Raw genomic sequence first — 18,025 nt, 5'->3', positions numbered from 1 at the left:
CAGAAAGTTCAGCTGTTCTATCTTTGGTCCATTAATACTGGATGTTGAGTCAGGCTACATCCCAGAACACCTACAACTGAAAAGTAATTCTTCTCAAATGAAAACTGGCATATTAAGTGTACCCTCTGGGTTTGGGGAATGCTTCCCATCCCAAAATAAATTTTTAAGCACAAAGAGACAGTTAGAAGTGGTCACTCTGCTGATAACTATGTTTTATTCAGTAATCTGTCAAATAAGGGGGAAAATGGCAAAGAGAGAGAGAGAGAGAGAGAGAGAGAGAGAGAGAGAGAGAGAGAAAACCCAAAGCAGACTTTTACATTTTAATTTCTTTGTCCCAGTTCTTCCTCCCATTAAAAAAAGTGTGGAGTTTGTGAAAAGAATGAGCAGAGATCATGAAAGTATGATATGCCTTCCATGTTTCATTGGCTCATATTCCAGGGAAAAGAATTACAGCAGAGAAAGGATGTTGCCAACATGTATACAATAGTAGCATTAACCATTCTGACTTGCAATATAAATTGAACCATTAAAGGATTTTAATGTTCCTCATTAACTTTTATTAGCTTTAATTTTTAACTTTTTCTCTTCCTCTTAAAATTAAAAATGAACATTCCCTTCAACTTTGCACACCTTCAAGCAGCGTTCAGGCTAATCAAGGTCTTGGAGGGATCGAAGACAAATACAGGAGGAAAACACCACAAATAACTGTAACCCCTAGTGCAGAGTTTCTTTCAGTGTCTTCCTTCATAAAAAACAGCAAGTGGGAGGTTATAGTTTTTAAACTTCACAGAAGAATCAGAGATCTCATAGTCCTTTTCTATTAGCATTCATCATCCTTCATCACCAAAAATAAGTGACCTAATTAAATAATTCTGGAGAGAATTTTTTTCTCCTTCCTACGTATAAACATTAGGTTAACACTCTAATTTTAATATATGTAGTAAAATTTGTCCCCAAATGTAATGCCTACTGGTTGATGAACATGATACCTATTTAAAAAAGAAAGAAAGAAAGTTAAGAAAGAAAACAAAGAAGGAGAAAAAAATACCACGAGGATCTTCTTCTCTCTATAGATTATGTATCTGAGTTGCCATGTGTATGGATGGATGGAAGGATGAAAAGATAAATGGATGGATGGAAGGCAGGAACACAGGTAGGTATCACATATACAAATAAAAACCTTTTGACTCTCAAAAAAAGCCTTTTAATTTGTGTCTAAAAACAATGATGTTATATTTAAAAGAAGCATTTCAGAAAAGAGAAAATAAGGGCATATTTGCCCTTGGTGAGAAATTTTTAGAAAATCTGTGGAATATTACAACATAAAAATACAGAGTTTAGGGGTGCCTGGGTGGCTCAGTTGGTTAAGTGTCCGACTCTTGTTTTCGGCTCAGGTCATGATCTCATGGTTTCATGGCTTCGAGCCCCACATCAGGCTCTACGTAGGTAGTGCAGAGCTTGCTTGGGATTCTCTGTCTTCCTCTCTCTCTAACCCTCCCCCACTTACTCTGTCCCTCTCAAAATAAACAAATAAACTTAAAAACATTTTTTAATAAAAAAAATACAGAGTTTCACTTCCTTACACACATGCCTGTCTGGGAACAGATCCAATTCCCAGATGATCTCTAAGCGTACTAAAAGGCCAAAGCAGCATTAACAAATCACCTGTCAAAAGTAGATTTATATTATCTTCTGTCACACAAAAAAGAGAGTATAGAGAATCTTTCAGTTACAAAACTGGCTTCCTCTTATTTATTGTTACTTGGTCCTTTAATTATTTGATCCTTTAAGAAAATACCTATTATACAAAAACATACAAATATTATTTAGCCATTGAGAAAAGGAGGAAATCTTGCCATTTGTGACAACATGGATGGAACTTGAGGGCATTATGCTACATGAAATAATCAGAAAGAGAAAGTCAAATACTGTATGATCCCACTTATATATAGAATCTAAACAAAAACAAAAACAAAAAACTAGCTCATAGATACAGAGAACAGATTGGTGGCTGCGAGAGGCATGAGTTGGGGGCAGGTGAAATGGGTGAAAGTGGTCAAAAGGAATAAAGTTCCATCATAACTTACTTACAAGTAAGTCATGGGATGTAATGTACAGGATGGTGATTATAGTTCTAATACTGTATTGTAAATTTCAAAGTTGCTAAGAGAGTATGTCTTAAAAGTTCTCACCAAAAGAAAAAAAATGGTAACTATGTATGGTAATGAGTGTTAACTAAACTAGACTTACTGTCCTGATCAATTTGCAATATATATAAAGACTGAAAAATTATGCTTTTACCTGACACTAATATACAGATGATCCTTGAAAAATGCAGGGGTTAGGGGCACTGACACCCCTGCACAAAGATCCATCTATTAACTTTTGACTCCCTCAAAATTTAGCTACTGATAGCTTACTATTAGCCAGAAGCCTTACCAATAACATACACAGTGGATTAACACATATTTTGTCTATGTATTATCTACTGTATTCTTATAATAAAGTAAGCTAGAGAAAAGAAGACATCAATAAGAAAATCATAAGGAAAATACATTTACAGTGCTATACTGTATTTATTTTTTAAAAAATCTATATATAAGTGGACCTACACAGTTCCCAACCTATGCTGTTCAAGTATCAACTGTAATGTTATGTTTGAATTATATCACAATTTAAGAAAAAAAAAACTAGTTACTGTTAACTGACTTTTTAAAAAAACTTGCATATTGGGGCGCCTGGGTGGCGCAGTCGGTTAAGCGTCCGACTTCAGCCAGGTCACGATCTCGTGGTCTGTGAGTTCGAGCCCCGCGTCGGGCTCTGGGCTGATGGCTCAGAGCCTGGAGCCTGTTTCTGATTCTGTGTCTCCCTCTCTCTCTGCCCCTCCCCTGTTCATGCTCTGTCTCTCTCTGTCCCAAAAATAAATAAACGTTGAAAAAAAATTAAAAAAAAAAAAAACTTGCATATTATAAGCATGTCACAATTATATTTTCATTCACCTCAGTTTGCTGATATGCAAATTTGGTAGCCCATTATCTAAAAGACATTTGAGAAGCATTTTCTTCCTCAAAAAATAGAAGGGTGTAATTCATTTTAAAAGACTATATTTCAGTAACAGAAAAAAATAATGCTATATCAAAATGACAATAATATGCATTTTTTTCACCTTGGAAACTTTAGACTTGAAAGAAGTCTATAGTGTAACTTTTCCATCACTCCTGTTGAATTCTAAGACCACCAGTGTAACAGCACCACTCGGAAAACCACAGGGCTGGCCTTGTTAGAATACACATAGAGTTGCTGAGGAACAGGAAACGAAGCCAGATGGTTCTGCTGAGGGAAGCACTTTTTTTTTTCTTTATAAAACCAAAAAAGCACTAATAGGTCAAACACAAAAATGCAGATATGGTAAAACGGAAAGCTAACAGGGAGATTTATGTAAATAAGACAAGCACGGTTTTGCATTACGTTCCCATCCATACCAGTAAGTGGAAGGGGTGGGGGAGGGAATAGCACAGTAGATCTATACCATAGATCTGAATGGTTTTCTTGATGGTGGATAAAAGCTACTAGCAATCTTTAAATAGGTACTGCTGCAAAATTCTGGAAGCCAATAGAATATGATTTGTGTTAGACTGAGCATCTGTGAATTATCACAAAAACTATTTAAAAAATAAGCCTTTAAATACGGAGTTTAAAGTAACTGTAGTCTACACTCTGGCTTCTTGAACATCCAATTTAATGTGTTGTTTACAAACACATGAAGTCCAAATGTGGTACAGCACTCAACACAAGCTTTTGGGGTGAGGCAGGGAAAGGAGCCTCATACCTCAGGTCTCTTTCTGTCCCTCACCCACTCTGGCCAGTTCAGAACCATGCCATTTGCAAGAGCATAGTTGAACACAGGCAGGTGTCTCCTGCAGCACCCAGTCTCTGGTCTTCAACCAGGAAGAGAGTCTGAGAGACTACAAACCTGGCCTCATGATCTTCCTTACTGAGCAGGGTGGCCACGGGCCATGGCTCTGGCTAACAGAATGCTAGGGCTGGTCACCCAGAGATTTGTGGCCTTCTCTTCTTTGACACAGTCCTTAGGGGATTTGCGCAGCTGGGGACAGCTGGGACTGCTGCCACCGTGGAGTCATGATCAGATATTTGGGCCTGGCATCTATGAATTGTGTAAGTGGCTTGCCCCTGCCTCTGGACTTCTGGTGGTAAATAAACAGTGATCCCTAGTAAGCTGTCACTTGTAACTGAGTGTAATCCCTAACTGGTGCATGGACCACCTAGATGATGAGTCTTCACAGTGATGATAAAATGCATAATGTAGCCCTTGTGTTGGTCACATGATCTGACAGATGCTATAGTGGGAAGACCGTGAAAGACTGGAGTTATGTTCAGACTCTGAACTGTTTTATCTCAATCTATCAGTGAATATCTCTGAATAATGAACTGCTTCACCTGCTAGATGAGGGCAAAGGATAGGAGGATAAATAAAGTTGCTTCAGTTTTTAAATTAAATGAATAGATGAAACTAATCTGGTTTGAGGTCCATTCATTCTGGGGTATTCATTCCATAAACACCCACTGAGCACATCCTATGTTTCAGGTACTCTGAGGGCACTCGGGGCTATGAAACAAGGTCAGCATGGTGATCAGATGTGGAAAGTTTTGTGTCTGTGAGAAGGCTGCCCAGCTAACTTGGGATAAGGGCTCTGGCAGCAGCGATTCAAAGGGTTGTAAATAAAGGGTGACAGGACTATAGGGGAAATGGTCAATCCTTGTGGATAAGCAGCTGGGGAGGAGAGTAATAAAAAAGAGGCAGCTCAGAGTGACCCCAAAGCAGAGCAGAATTTTGAGAAGAAATGAGCAGACTGCCTAGCTACCTCTCAAACATGCTACAAAGATGGAACATAAGCTGTACCTAAAGATCTTAAAATTCTTCCTGATGCAAGAACTGTCATTAATTATTTTTTTAACACAAACTTGTGTGATAATCATGGTTTCATTGGAATTTAGTTTTTTCTCATCCTGATGTTTTTGCTACTCCAGTTTATATGGAAAACACAGCTGTAGGAAAAAGGAAGCCCTTTTGGGAAAAGGAAAAAGGAAGCTGGTAAGAGGAAGCCCACCAGCCACCTAGCCACAGTATAATGCTGTTCACATAGTGCCCAGCACACATCAAGTGAAACAGGGCATATCACTAGTAGTCTGTCATGCTTTAAAAGGGTTTTCATTGAGCAAAGCCAGGTGGTTAATACTCAAGACACTGTTAGCCCTATCACAGAGGCTCAGAAGTAAGACTTCTTGATACTGTTCCCCTCCCCTTCCCCCCTCCCCCCTTCAGAGAGAGAGGAAGAAAGAGGGAGAGAGAGATGACAGGAGGGGTGGAAGGACAGAGGGGAAAGGAAGGGGAAGGAGGAGAAAAAGAGGGATAGAACACAGGGAAGGAATGAGGGAGGAAGAGAGAGAAAGAAAGGAAGATGGAGGGAGGAGAAGAAGGAATGTCTGCACATGGTGAGTTAGGAAAGATCCTACTGACATGCTTAATGAAGTCAATACAATTTCTTTGAGTCTCACTAGACTTCTAACATCTCAGAGCCCTACACCACGCGCAATTAAACAAGCAAACCAGTAATTCATTAGGGATAATTTTAATAGATGACTCATTTAGCCCAGCCAGTCAATGATGCTTTGGTTTCCCAAAGGCTCTAGCAGATAGTTAACTACAATGAAGCTTTCAGCTGTCACTGACAAAAGGTGATGGAATTTAAACTACCTATCCCATTTCTTCAAACTTATTCAGTTTTTTTTTGAAGATAAGGATCAAATGAAATGATTTCTGTGAAACCTGTATTTCCTGTACAGAGTTGATATCTTCTTCAAATTATATGAGTATACAACTATTAAGTTAATACTGCAGAGGAAGTGTCCCATTTAGAATAGAAGACCTGGCCTTTTAATTTTTGGCTCTTCAAATGTTTTAGAGTTTCTTTCTATCTCAGTTTCTCTTTTGTGTGTTCTTTTTTCCACAGAAGGCCAGTGGTAAAAATGCTAGTTAATCTGTAATTCCTAGTGAGGGGTATTCTTATTAGAGGGGTAAAAAAAAAAATGGCTTTAAAATCTCACAAGAATGACTCATTATACCAAGAATCAAGCCAGAAATGTCATGCTGTATCACATGAAGGGATTGTGCTGAAGAGCCATGTTCAATACAAGGCCTGGGCATCTCCTTTCCAAGCCAGATTTTTCATATGGAAAATGCAAATAACAATTCCTGCTCTCCTAATCCCTGACTAAAATTTATTGGGAGAATTGAATCCAAAGATATAAATCATAAAGCACTACACAAATATAAGAGGATAACCTTCACAGGGGGTTAAAAAAAAAGTCTGGTGAAAGCTCTTTGTATTTTGTTTTCAACTTGAAATTTAAGATCCAGTGAAAATCAGCAGCAATTCTTGACTTAAAGGAGATATTATAAGAAAAAACACATGAAGCCATGAAGCCTCGGGGATTCTGATCTTTGCCTTCGCACTGGCAAGGAGAGAGAATCAAGTGCCACACCCAGCATGAGTATTTGTATTGTGTGGACGTGGTGACAGAATGGCCAAGAGGCAAGGGCCTTGGTCACCTTCCTGGAATGCAACCTGCCTCCTCCAGGCTCCACCCAGGCAACCCACACACCATCGCCCCTGGGGCGGAAGCTCACCACTCCACTTTGTGAGTCAGAAGCTGGAGGATGGACCTGGGAACAGGGATCTGCTCGGCCAGGGGAGGAAATGAAAGTACACACTCGGAGCACTTAAAAAGATACTACAGAATACTTCTCTTTTCTGCTAGCTACACAGTTTACAGTTTTCTACAGCTGCTATCAGAGATCTCCATATAAGAATCTTTAACTTTTACATGTACAAAAACAAAGCCGTATTATTAGAAAGTGACCTGCTCCTATTATGTGTATGTGTGCATGTGTGTGGGTGTGGGTGGTGAAGGAGATACTGGGGACTGGGAGGGGGGACAAGAAGGGGGAAAGCAAGGAGGAGTGAAAGTTTTCCAAAAACAATAGAATTCGTGACAGAAATCCTGCTTTATCTAGAAGAATCCTCTACCAAATGAGAGGCTTGAAAACTGCGACAAAATATAGTGAGGACCACACAAGGAAAGATGTTTCTGAATGAGCAGACGTCAGTGTTACCAGTCATGCAGAGGGGCACTTAATCTTGTAAGCCAATGCTACTTTTGTGATTATGAAAATTCTGTCTGGTAAATCAGGACCAGTATATCAGTCTTTCATTCTACTTCTTCCATCTGCTCAAACATCCTTCTTTTACAAATAGGAATAAAGTCTAATGATACTAGAATCTGCAGATAATTGGGAAACTTATCATAGTACAAGAACATATGGGCACTATTCAGTTTTCCTTTATGGTCTGCATGTAACAAGAGTGAAAATTGCTTGAAAATTACTTGCTAGAATCAAGTAAATCCATCACAATTAAAACCTAAAATATGGTTAAAATCATATTCAGTAGATAATGTCTTATGCTAAGTTTAGAAAATAATCTTTTAATAATGAGAGGGATAAAACACATTTCATATATACATATTCATTTTTATAAACCATATAAAGAAATGGTCAAATCAGGATAGTATTTTTTGGGCATCTGCCATTCTGTGCCAGGCATGTTGGGAAGCACAATTACGACAAAGAGGAAAAATAGCCAGTCCCTGCCTTCAAGGAGCTTCGTGGAGAGAGACTGACACTAGCCAACTAACCACATCATAGCCTATGCTTGTGGAGAAATGGTTTTATTCTCAGAGATTTCAATTCACTTAGATTCTTCAGGAAGTAATAAACAGTAATGAGTTAAACCCAACCATTCCCCTTATAATGAAAAAACATAACAGAAGTGATCTCAAATATTTTACATAACTTTGAGAGGTAGCTGGGAAGCTATTCTAAGGAGTAATTCATCTCTTTCTGTAGGAACTTTACTATTTATTTCCATGGGAGACTCAAATCAACAATGCAAAGACAGTTTTACAAAAGGTTTCTCAATTTTGCCTTTAAGTAATTCTACTTCTGTAAAACTGCACTTGTTAATTAACTGGGCTTGGCTCAAGCCCCAGTCTATCTTTCCTAAAATGAAAATGGGATCTTTGCTTAATGGTATCCCAAATTCATCCATTTGGGGCATATTTTAGCCTGCATGCGTGATACATCCAGTTTCTCGAACAATGGTAAAAGCTACATGGGAAAACCTTTTGGAAATCTGATCCCAAGAGGACAGTGGCTTTTGATTATTCTTGAACCACAATAAGGCAGAGAATAAAGAACATGGGACAAAGTCATGGAACAAACCCATTTAAAGCTATTTAACTAGCAACTCAAAGTGGCAGACATTTCATTCCTGTACAGCATCTATTCCCAAGACAGTCCAAAAAGGTGTCTGCCTCTTGGTATCACAACTGCTTCCCTGGGCAACCAGACCATCAGTGGGACAGATTAAGGTATCTACCACAGAGATTGTCCTTGAGTTCAGATCTAATTGCTCTACAAAGCCATCAGGTATCCCAATTTTACTAAACTCAATTTGTAGAACAATAAATAACTGATCTCACAAATGCAGAAGATCCAATACTCAGAGAAGGGATCAAAATTTTTTCCTTCCCTAGAAAGAAAAGATAAGGAGAATTTTTGACAATTCACTGCAGAGAATAAGCAGAGGAGATATTTTCTAGCATGGTACACAGAAGCAGAAAATAAAATCCATGTCCTTGCCTTACAGAATATTCTATTTGGAACAGGTTTTTGCTTTATGGTTTTGGATATAAAGGCAAAATTAACACGCTTGTATTAAAGGGCCCCATAAGGCCAAGACTGGGAACCTGGAGCCTGGGATCACGAGGGCAGTAAGAGGCTCCCAAGTGGTCTGAGAAAGCTATAGGAAAGGGCCACAGGGCCAGACTCTGTGAGGATAAAACATAATTTTAGTAAATAATTCCCTGTGAATGAAGCAGAAAACTAGGATGAAATCAAACAGTACTTTAGAATGAGTGTAAAAATTAGGATTGTTTCTGTGTGTGTGTGTGTGTGTGTGTGTGTGTGTGCGTGTGTGTGTGTGTGTGTGTGTGTGAGAGAGAGAGAGAGAGAGAGAGAGAGATTAATTTATTGGCATTCCTGGGCATGAGTCACATGAAAGTAGGAAAGACTAACTTCATTGCAAATACTTTCTGTCCTTTCCAGAGTGTGCTAGTATAAAAAATGAAGCATTTAATATTAGAGATACATACCTTCTACAGGCAAATTCATCATCAAATTTAGATGATGTCGTATTTTAAAAGAGGCAATTATGTCTATATCACACGAATAGCCTTGTTATTAAAGTTAAATAGCCAGTTTTCATTTGTGGGAGGAAGCAGATGTGAAGTGGAAGGCCAGTGAAAGGACAGAAGCAGGAAGGACAGAGGAGAGCATGAGGAAGGGTAGCTCAGGCTGGATGAGGACCAGCACAAAGGGACTGGGCAGGCCTGATGGGCAGTGGAAGCAGAAAGCTCGTGGAATCTCACAGTACACTTTACATGTAAGTCAATGAGTGTCATAATCTAAGAGGAACAGGAAGGGGTTTCCCTAGGACTGTTCTCAGAAATAGAACCAGGACTTTCTTAGGTACAAGCTATCGTTTCATGTTCCACAGTGGTATAATAACACTTAGCATCATGAGAGTGAGTAAAGGGTGGAGTACAAGCTTCCACCTTAATGTGGTTAATTGCTACCCATTAGAACTTAAATGGCATTTACACAAAGTTTCATAATCCGTTTCCACAGGCACTGTATCTCCTGAGTATGCAACTCCATTCTATATTCATTTTCATTTTTTCCCTCCAAATTCACACACTTATACACATTTGCCAAGAACTACTTTTTCCAATTTAATGTCAGATGCTCAATTTTAGATTTTTAAAATACAATTGAAAATATCTAAAAATGCATCCACCTCCTTGTTCCTAAACTATCTGTGGATGAAAACTTGATGAATAATCCATCTTAGAAACTTTGATGGTGTAGTCTTCATTCACTGAGATAGCAATTTAAACAGTCTAGAGGTTCTGGGGATCTTGGGGCACATTCACTCCTGTGATATCATCCCCAGCCACACAAGACCTGGCCAGAGGAAATAAGGCAACTATGACTTTCTGCATTTGTTTAGTGAGGCCTTACTAAAGAATAGACTCTGGTACCATGAACACTTTGAGAATTCAAACACAACAAGTAATCAAGCTACTCCGCTGAACATAAAAAAGAAAAAAAAAACCTATTTGTTGATGTTGCAACTAGTAAGCTTTCCCTTAAATAAAATCTCAGAAAGTTTAAATGGCATCCTTTCTTTCCAGATTTGTATGAATTAACACAGGATGCAAAATGCTAGCAGCAGACTGACAGATGAATTAGAAACAAGGGGGAAACACTGGTTAATCCTCCCCAGCTCTGTCAACAGTCTACTTCTCCCCCTGCCAGAGGCTCCCTGGCTTTCCCCTGGTCTCTTTTATCAGCTGAGAACTGGAAGCTGTAAGAAAGATTAACTCATGCAGAAGACAATGAACAGAGAGGGATGGACATCTAACTATCCATTTTCCCCAAACACACCCTCCGCATCTTTGCCTAATACGGTCAATATAATGAGTTCAGCAAGATCTGATCATCTCTGTTTCAGCCACACACTCTCTTCCAGATATTTCTCCTCCATTTGAACTATAAATGGCACAGAGAGAAAAGAGAGAGAAGTTCAATGTCTTGGCTCTCTGGGAAATGGAAAGTTAGGCAGACCCCACTGCTTATGTCTCTCCTCCCCTCACTTCAGTGAGAATTAGTGGTTGTGAACATGGCTTAGCTATCAGGCCTGGGCTGGAGTTCTGGCTTCATTCACCTCTGATGGCCATGGCTTTGGGCAAATCGTACCCTGAACTCTCCAACCCTCAGTTCCTTCATCCATGAAGGATTGTTGTATGTTTCATATAAGATAATGTATGTAAAGTCCTCTATAAAGTTTTTGACCCATAATGAGCATCCAACATTTGGCAATTTTTATTATTTTTATTTCTAAAAGTAGTTTTTTAAAATTAATATATGCTCCCTGCCGAAAAAGAGGAGGAGGAGGAGGAGGAGGGAGAAAGAAAAAGGAAGGAAGGAAGGAAGGAAGGAAGGAAGGAAGGAAGGAAGGAAGGAAGGAAGGGAGGGAGGGAGGGAGGGAGGGAGGGAGAAAAGAAAGAGGTGTGTGTGAGGGACTATTATATTAAAATTCAGATGAGTCTCAAAAATCCCGCCCTACCCCCCATAATATGAATGTGCCCTGGATTGCCTTTAGAACAGGAGAACTCTTCAGGAATATCTGTATGGTCAGTTGTTGGTAGTAAAACCTCATGATATTTTTTAAATGGTTTTGCTGAGTCTTGGAAAAAGTTCAGACTTGGGTCATTGATTATCCATGTATCCCAAGACTAAGGACCCTCTTGTGAGTTGATAAAAGCTTAAAGATACTTCCAGTCCAGTGCTTATCAATTAGGTCATTGTTCCATATTTTCCAGCTAAAGTTGTATCCTAGCTAGTTTTATCAAGGTAGGATCACACTGGCACCTCATTAATCAAACTGTTAACGTTAATTTAAAAATTTTTTTTTAACATTTATTTATTTTTGAGACAGAGAGAGACAGAGCATGAACGGGGGAAGGGCAGAGAGAGAGGGAGACACAGAATCGGAAACAGGCTCCAGGCTCTGAGCCATCAGCCCAGAGCCTGACGCGGGGCTCGAACTCACGGACCGCGAGATCGTGACCTGAGCTGAAGTTGGATGCTTAACCGACTGCGCCACCCAGGCGCCCCAATTTTAAACATATAGTGCCATTTTCCAACTCTTCACTGTTAATGTTTATATATATATATGTATATATATATACATATATATATATAATTGGGTAGCAAAGTGAAATAAGTTTGAGAAACACTTTATTAATCTTAATAGGCAGTAGTACATTCATATATTCTAAGTTTTGAGAAGCCAGTCCATGATAAAGAAATCTGCTTACATTTGTGAAATTTAGCATTGTGCAGGCTTATGTGGCTTTAGACAAAGTTTACGAGACTGTCATCTACAGCAACTAGAACCATGACCATGGTAGGTAGTCAACAGAAGGTGTGTGGAAAGAACAGTGCCTCCTAGAGAAGTTAGAGATCCTCTCCTTTCAGGCACCACTGGTACTGTGTTGACATCTTGAATTTGTTTGAATGTGTTCTCATAAATACAATGGTTCAATGTATGTGGACGGAGGCAGGCATGAAAAGAGTGTGATGGTGTCACATAATTATTTAAGAAGATAAAAATATTTCAAAAGTTTGAATTATCAACTGACTATATCCTGTAAGAAGTACAAATTCTCGACAACCCGCGTTTGTGTAAATTGAGTATTTAGAGCTCTGAGCCATCAGCACTACAGAGTAGTTTTTAAACAGTAATACTTTTTTTTTTCTCAAGTTGCAACAATTGTAGATGTTAATTATAGGATCTGGGTGGTGGGTATATGGCTGTTAATGGTAAAATTCATTCAACAATCCTGTACGTTTAAAATGTTTATAATAAATATTATTGGAAAAGATGTAAGCACATAACTTATTTATTCTGAAGTACAGCATGATTTAATATAGTTTTTATATTCTTCACTTCAAGTTGAAATACCCCTTACCCACTCAGTTTAAGTTTTAAATCATTTTGATCTAGGAAACAAGACTATAAATGGATGTTAATGAACCTGAATCAGCAACAGGAAGTGGCTTTGTATAAATTCTTGCAAAAATGTTTACAAGACAGAGGTAGATTCTAATCACAAATGTACAGCACATTAATGCTAATTTTTTACAGGGTTGTTATTAGGCCCTTTTCACAGATGGGTAAGCTGAGATATAAAGACCTAAGACTGAAGAACAAATCACTGACACAGCTAGGATCCCTATACTCTGTTTGTCAAATGCTCTCTACTCTTCATCATGGAAGTTTATCCATAAGTAAAAAAGTGTAAGTCACTTAATCTAAGGATTCACCAGTACAATATGTTTGTGTATAAATGAGAAAGATTATATAATTAAAACATGTGTAAATAAGATGCTATTATAACTTGTTTGATCTGTACTTGCCAAGGCTTTATTCTAAAGCTGATTATAGCGCCAGGATGCAGATGCACTTTAAACAAACAATGTTTCTCTTTTTTCATTCTTATGCTTGTTGATTTTAATTTTAGCAACATCTGCCTTTAGTCGTAAGTCTGTGAAGTAACCTCATTTTAACACGTTTAGAAATGCAAGAGATGGTAACACTTCTTAAAATGGAAATAGCAAACTACGTATTCTTACTTAATAATGGCACTTTTTCAGAAATCAAGAAATTTAAATTGAGACATCCTTCAGGACCCATAAATGAGAACTATATAATACTTCTTGCATCATCAACATGTGTTACTGTCTGAACCCCAGGGTTCAGCAAAACCTACTTGTACTGTGGAACAAGCCAGGTCTTGAATGACAATGACAATGACTTAATTTTGTATGTCTGTTTCTCCATAAAATCTGAAAATTTTACATTTTTCCTGAAAGGCCAGAACATTTTACTCTTGTGTGGATGCTTTGGTTCACTGTACTGATACCATTTTGTCAAGGAATCTTCAAAATGGCATTTGGGAAGACCTTTTTGAAGTCTTTGAGCCAAAGTGTTTATAAAATGCTTTTATTTTAAATGAATACAAATGTGGCCCCTTTGTTTCAAGGTTTGAGCTACACCCAGGACCAGTGCTAGCCTTGGCATTTGGGGAATGAGATGATACCAGGGTCCTTCTTCCAGATCCACTGAGCTCACAAAGACTTACTCATTACTTATGTATTTAACAGTGTCATGAGTTTCTAAAACACTTTTTGGCTTATTTTTAAAATGTTGTTAAATTTTTTTCTGATTGAAAAGTTTATATTCATTTCAAATATATGGAAAATATAGAAATATAAAGAGAAAAATAAACATAAATGGTAATAAGCATTATTAAGATTTGGTATACTGTTTCTCTATCAAAATCTATTTCTGAGTTCTAGCACAAACTTCATTTTTTACCCCGGTGCAAAAAAATAAAGTTAAATAGAATGAAATTTGATCTATTTGGTTCTGAATTTGGAGAACAAGAATTTGGATAAAGAAAGATAACTATACAGCTATCTACTGCTCTAAGCATATGCAGAAAGCTAGAATGATAGTTTTGAAAAAAAATTCATTTTTATGAACCTTGCCACATATTTTTAAGTAGGTAAGGCCATATAGATTAGACAAAACAGAGTTTCAGCTTCTATTATTAACATCTCCTTTCTCCTACTTCTTAAATTTCTGAAAAGGTGGGCTTATATATTTTTTAATGAAATGTTCTTAGAATATATCTAATGTCTATTGTCATAAAATGCCTCTTTGTAATGACAGCTTCAAAGAACATACCGAAATTATCTAAATGTTATGCTGTTCAAAATTTAAAATCAAAGCTGTTCTTCATCCATAATATAAATCAGTATTAGGTGTACAAGTACCCATTTTTAATTGTTATGAACAAAAATAATAACACCTGAAACTAACCTCTGTGTTAGCAAGTAAACTACTTGTTTGCTTTCTTTCGTAAACGTTCAAGTTTCTTTTTGAATCGCATCAATGAACAAGGAAGCCAGATCCGGTTTCCCAGAGAGGAATCATTAAGGACAGAAATAGTCTCCTGAGCACAGGAAATCTGTAAGCACCTAAACAAGGACAAACAGACTCCAGGGAAAAAGACAATGTCACCAACATGCTCCTTCATGTCTGGCCACAGAAAGAGCCATGTATATTTAAAAGGATACTGATCAGGGAAAGGTAAAATATAACCATTTGCTTAAAGAAAAGTCATACTACTTACACATGTAACACATCTAATCCAGACCAGAATTTAATGTGCAGATAAGTCCCAAGAGTGAGAACTTGAATTTCCCTTCAACTATATCCAGTATTATGCAATATTATCATTATTAACAACTCTATCTCTATTTAATGAACAAAATTCATTGGTGTGTAAAGTCACACATTGAGAAGTATGTAGGGTAATAACCAGACACTCAAGCAGCAGAAACCAAAACCTCCGCAAGAATTTCACTCTTAGAGTACTTTAGTAGAATAATGTAAACCTGAAAGTCTTAGATTATACAAACTGAAATTAGGGAACATTTCCTGAAGCTCTGAGAACTGTACCTGTGTACCTAAATTTTTTTTCACAGTTATATGACTTTTGAGTAGGCAGGAGGGAGAAGGTGCACAAAGTGAGGAGATAGAGGCTTTAGGAAGGAAAGAATACTACTCAAACATTTTTCAACCATCCTCGGAACTGACTGACACCTTCATTTTGATGATGGAAAGAACAATTGTGAAAGGTTTCCATATTCAAGTAACATTCAGTGTCATCTACATGTAAAATGGAACCATGGAGCCTTAAAATGAAAGCAGTGTGAGTGTAAATATATCTGCATTAGCAAAATTTTATATGCTACCACTTCTTCTAGGTCATGCTTTTCCACCAGAGGCCTGGCATTGAAAACACCAACTGATACAGGTATTTTTAAGAACATAATGAGTCAGTTCCTACCTCTACATAGTCCTTGGCATGGCCCCAATCTCGCTTGGCATCCAGATTTCCCAGGCTGAAACATTCCAGTTGTCCAAGGTAAATCTTAGCCACTGACCGGCTAATTTTTCTAGTAACAAAATTAGCTCCTAAAAAGAGATAAAAGGATGTATGTATTATCAGATAGTACATTTGACATTTAACAGTTTGGTGAACCAAATCCAATCTCAGCCTCTAGGCATTTCTTTCATTCTCCCCCATTCCCCCTCCTTTAAAATAAGAATGAAAGAAAATGATCACTAACTGTCATTTAGATAAGTTAAGAAGCTCTAATTCTATGTGTCACATCAGCTCTACTTTCATAACAAACATTTTTCTTTTGGGGACGTCTTAACATTCCTAATTTGCTGCTGCAATATGTGACCCAGGCATTAGGCCAAAGAAAAGCTATTGGAATGCCAGTTTTTAAACAGAAAATTCAAAAGGGTTGTACAAAGGGAAATGCCAGAATGGAAGACAGACATCTAAGACCACCCTGATTTTTTTAAAGAACATAAACAGCGTATGTTCCTATTAATAAAGCTATTTTGGAGCTCATGGGGAAAGGGAGAGGAGTAGCTCACAGGCTTTAACCAGTTACAGGAAACAAACAAGAAATGCATTTGGGTTGCCAATAAGTGGTGATCATTCTTCTTTGGAAACTTGCAAAGCTATCCAGTTATAAATTATGACACAGTTCCAACTCAAAAGTTTCTCTCTACTATACTTACTGAAATGCCACCTTCCAAATTCACTTAAGTGCTATCTACAGAAATGGGCTCCTGAATTCTGCATAAATATTTTGAAATGATTGGAGGAAAGGTGCCATAAATTGAAGAAAGAACTGAAATTGTTTTATGTTCTCTGGTCTTAATGAAAGGTTCTACTTTTTAAAAGATTATAGAGAAGGACAAAATAAAAGACACTTTGGAGATGATTTTACCCATGGCTCTGTTTCTAGGTAAGGTTAGCACAAAGCACCAAATTCTCAAGGTAATAATACACATAAAGTCAATGATGGCTTCATACAGTTTAGATAGATTACTATCATAATTTATCACATTTCAATAACTTTAGCTTTGTTCTTTTGCAGATTAAGCAGGGAGGTTAGTTATGATGAAAGCTTTTGGTTTCTAGAGAAACTGGCACAGTGATAAGGGGAATTTTTCTAAATAGGTTTACTAAATTTTGGCAAGAACATGGCCCAGGGCAAGTGCCAACATATACTAGATCACTGACTACAAAAATTTGGTATATGCATTTATACCAATGCCATCATTAAAGATGACAATGGGATTTCTATGGAAATCTAAATTTTCAGTTTTTCTTAGCAGCTCATAGAGTACATTAATAAATCCAAAGTTTCAACTTTCCATGGCAGTTTATAAAACAGAGCTGCTTCAAAAACCAGACTTTCAAAATGAAGAAATATTAAATAGGTGCAATCCTTCTCAATCTGCTACCCATTAGCAATCATTTATTCTCCACTGACTTATAACAAATAAAATTAAATTTATAATTAAATGTAGATTTCTTGATGTCTGCCTTTTTATTTTAATATCAGGACTATACTATCATTACAAATATACTAGATAAACTAGTGATGCCATATCACTAAATAAAGTTCCCAACAAAAAATAGTTCAGATTATTCTCTTTACTAGTAAGCAAATGTTTAGGGGTCAAATGGAAGCATGTGACCATGTTCAATGTATCTAGGTCCTGTCCTTCCCTATTTATTCTTTCAAATAGTATTAACTGAGTACCTATCAAGCACTAAGCACTGAGCTGGGGAACTTGGGAGTGATGCAGTAGCAGTTACTCTCAAGTAGTAGAGAGAGGGTAAGATAGACAAATCAGTGCTGCCAGAAGTGAGTTGACAGATTTGCAAGAACAGAAACAGTCAAATCTGGTAACTCAGTAGCTGGATGTGGTCAGGAAACACCCACCAGAGAAGCAGCCTGCATGGAGTCTCCTCATGAGGTCATGAAGCAACTAATTAGCTGTGAGACAAGGACAGTGCTCCAGGCACATGCAAAGGCAGTGCAGGGGTTTCCAGCAGGCCTGTATTTAAATCCTTATCACAAGCCTGCAATGATCATAACCTCAAGACCTCTAACAATGGCTATCACTTTTAGCACCGCACTGAGCTCTTTAGATGAAAAAACTCATTTAGTTTTCAGAGAAACCCGAGAACTAAGAACTGTCATTACCCCTTTTGTAGGTGAAGAAGCTGAGATTCAAAGAACCTATGCAAACTGACCATTTTAAAACAGATTTACATCACTGACTGTAAAATTATAAAGCCCAGGTTCCCTCCT

General features: G+C 37.6%; 1 protein-coding gene across 3 annotated transcripts in view; it reads right to left on the bottom strand.

Moving 5' to 3' along the window:
• GMDS (GDP-mannose 4,6-dehydratase) overlaps positions 1-18,025 on the bottom strand; it is a 629,071-nt gene that overhangs the window by 289,354 nt on the left and 321,692 nt on the right. For all 3 annotated transcript variants that reach the window (XM_045057196.1, XM_045057197.1, XM_003985853.5), the window contains exon 7: positions 15,688-15,815. In XM_045057196.1, coding sequence (XP_044913131.1) covers positions 15,688-15,815 — 128 coding nt within the window. The remainder of the gene's footprint in view (positions 1-15,687; positions 15,816-18,025) is intronic.

This window comes from Felis catus, chromosome B2 (assembly GCF_018350175.1).
Source record: "Felis catus isolate Fca126 chromosome B2, F.catus_Fca126_mat1.0, whole genome shotgun sequence".
NCBI lineage: Eukaryota > Metazoa > Chordata > Mammalia > Carnivora > Felidae > Felis > Felis catus.
This window is presented reverse-complemented; position numbering and strand designations above follow the sequence as displayed.